The sequence below is a fragment of the Porites lutea genome, chromosome 3 (genome assembly GCF_958299795.1).
Source record: "Porites lutea chromosome 3, jaPorLute2.1, whole genome shotgun sequence".
Classification (NCBI taxonomy): Eukaryota; Metazoa; Cnidaria; class Anthozoa; order Scleractinia; family Poritidae; genus Porites; species Porites lutea.
The window spans coordinates 28,127,346-28,129,561 of record NC_133203.1 but is presented as its reverse complement, the minus strand read 5'-3'; the positions used below and the strand labels follow the sequence as shown (position 1 = coordinate 28,129,561).

At 36.8% G+C, this 2,216-nt stretch overlaps 1 protein-coding gene across 1 annotated transcript; it reads right to left on the bottom strand.

The window, feature by feature from the left end:
• Window positions 1–430: 430 nt before the first annotated feature.
• LOC140932086 (adenosine receptor A3-like) lies at window positions 431–1,306 on the bottom strand. Its single transcript, XM_073381742.1, has one exon. The coding sequence runs from the start codon at window positions 1,304–1,306 to the stop codon at window positions 431–433; it is 876 nt and encodes a 291-aa protein (XP_073237843.1).
• Window positions 1,307–2,216: the final 910 nt, after the last annotated feature.

The following is a 2,216-nucleotide window of genomic DNA, read 5'->3' as shown; positions in this document are numbered from 1 at the left end:
CAGTGTCATTTCGGCGGGAAAACGTGGTAGCCGTCGTCATTCTACTACGAGTTTTCGCGCAAATGTCGTGGGGGCGAAAACAAGATATCAAATTTTAAAAGTTTTATCATTTTGCGATCGGGAGAGCGCGTAACCTCCTTCACTAAAGATAACAATGCTAACTTTTCTAGTGAAAAATGGTAAAAGGAAGCTTTCCGGGAAGTCTATATTTTGAGAATACAAGAAAAAACTTTAAGTCAAATCTTGTACTCGTAGCCGTCCTCGTCCTCGAATCTAAAGGTCTCTATTCCTGTTATGTTCTATTTGCATCATTTGTTTCAGAATTATTTGAGTGGAGTGCCTGTAAACTAGCTGGATAAGCTAAGTGCACTTTCCACTATAAACAAATCTTATATATATATTTTAAATCTAATCCTCTGGCTCTTACTAATTAATTTACTGTGTACCTTTTCGCTCGCTTGACAAGTTTTATCTTGTCTCTCAATTGTTCATAGCTTTTCCTGAATATTGGCATTTTTAAACTATAAATGACTGGATTAACAAGAGAATTAGTCAAATGTACCATTGTGGAAAGGTGAGCAACAAAATGAGGAAACAGGCTTGGAAACCATAGACTGATATTGTACCATGTAACGCTAGGAACCCACAAAGCAGAAGATGCACCGATCATGACAGAAAGAGTCTTGGAGAGTTTTGTATTTTGTTCGATGCTTATTCTGCTATGCTCTGTGTCGATAGCAGGAGTTCTGTTGCTAATTTTTTTTCTGATGGACAGGTAAGACACACAAATCGTAATCAAGGAGAAACCAATAATGATTGTAGCAGCAACTGCAAAATACTTCACTTGGTATTTTCTAACTACAGCAAGGAAACTGAATACACCTATAGTTATCCCTGCTAGCCACGCTATAACAACGCTATAGGTGTAGACCTTTCTGCTTGTTACACGATGTCGAAGCGGCCAAATCAAAGCAAAGGCTCGTTCCAGGGAAATCAGCACGAGAAAAAACACAGATGCACACGAGAAAGAGGCTACAAGAGGGGCTACAATGCTACCTTTCATCTCCGTAATAGTTTCGTTTGACCCGATATGTCTTGGAAGAGCAAATGCTCCGACCTCTAGAGTATCTGTGAGTCCAATAAGGAGATCCGCCACAGCCAAGTTAATAACAAGAAAGCTTGTTCGTTTCAATTTACTTTTATGGACCCAGAAAATAAACACGGTGAGAGCGTTAGAAATACAAACGATGATAGACAGAAAAGCGAGAAGGATTAAGACTGCAATGGAAGCAGTATCACCAGACATTTCGACATACAAACTTCCAGACCTTCTGGAGAATATTCTGTATATAGCCCAGTAGTGTTGTCTGATTTTATAGTTTTTGATGATCGCTTTCTTTGCAGTGCCCTGCTACCTGGGGTGAAATAGTTCCTTATATAAGCACACCTTCACCCAAAAAGAGTTTCAATAAGCACAGGAAATGTATTATTTAACAACCACTCAGTTGTATATGAAAGACTGAAAGACATATCTCAAAGCAAGACAAAAGCCCAAGGGATAATTTGAACGCATTTTGCTTTGCCTAAATGCGTTTGCAATGTTTGAAAAATCTAGCATGGCTTTTAAGGTTTACAATCAATATGCTAAGTAACATAATTTCTACTGAAATTAAAAGTTGTGAAACCATGTAATTATAAATTATAAATAAAAAACAGAGACTACTAAAAATTTAAACGGCGAAGCCAAAGGGTCACGTAGCAGCTGCTCTCAAGAGAAGTCACCAAGGGTGCCTAACCCCAGCCCCAAACAATACTAAAACAATTGAAAGAATGTCATTTTTTCTGCGAGCAATTAGGAGAGACCTTCCAAGCAGCTCCTACACTATCCAAGCCCAATTTTGAAATGAAATTTGAAAAAAAAAAAATTTTTAAATTAAATGTGTGTTGACACAATTGTGTTACTACATCACCCTTATTTTTTTCTTCTTTTTCACCAACGTACCTATAGTTTCCAAGAGAAATCCACCTTTGAACATAAAAGAAAAAATCTGCCCATAAAATGATAAATCATGTTAAAATGATCAGGAAAATAGTGAACTTTTATTTTCCTAAAAAAAGGTATTGTTTTCTGCTCATTAATCGATTCAAAAGTTTTCATGACTGATATGAAATTAACTTGCTGCTAGGGGATAATTGAACTTCATTGTATTTAAGAT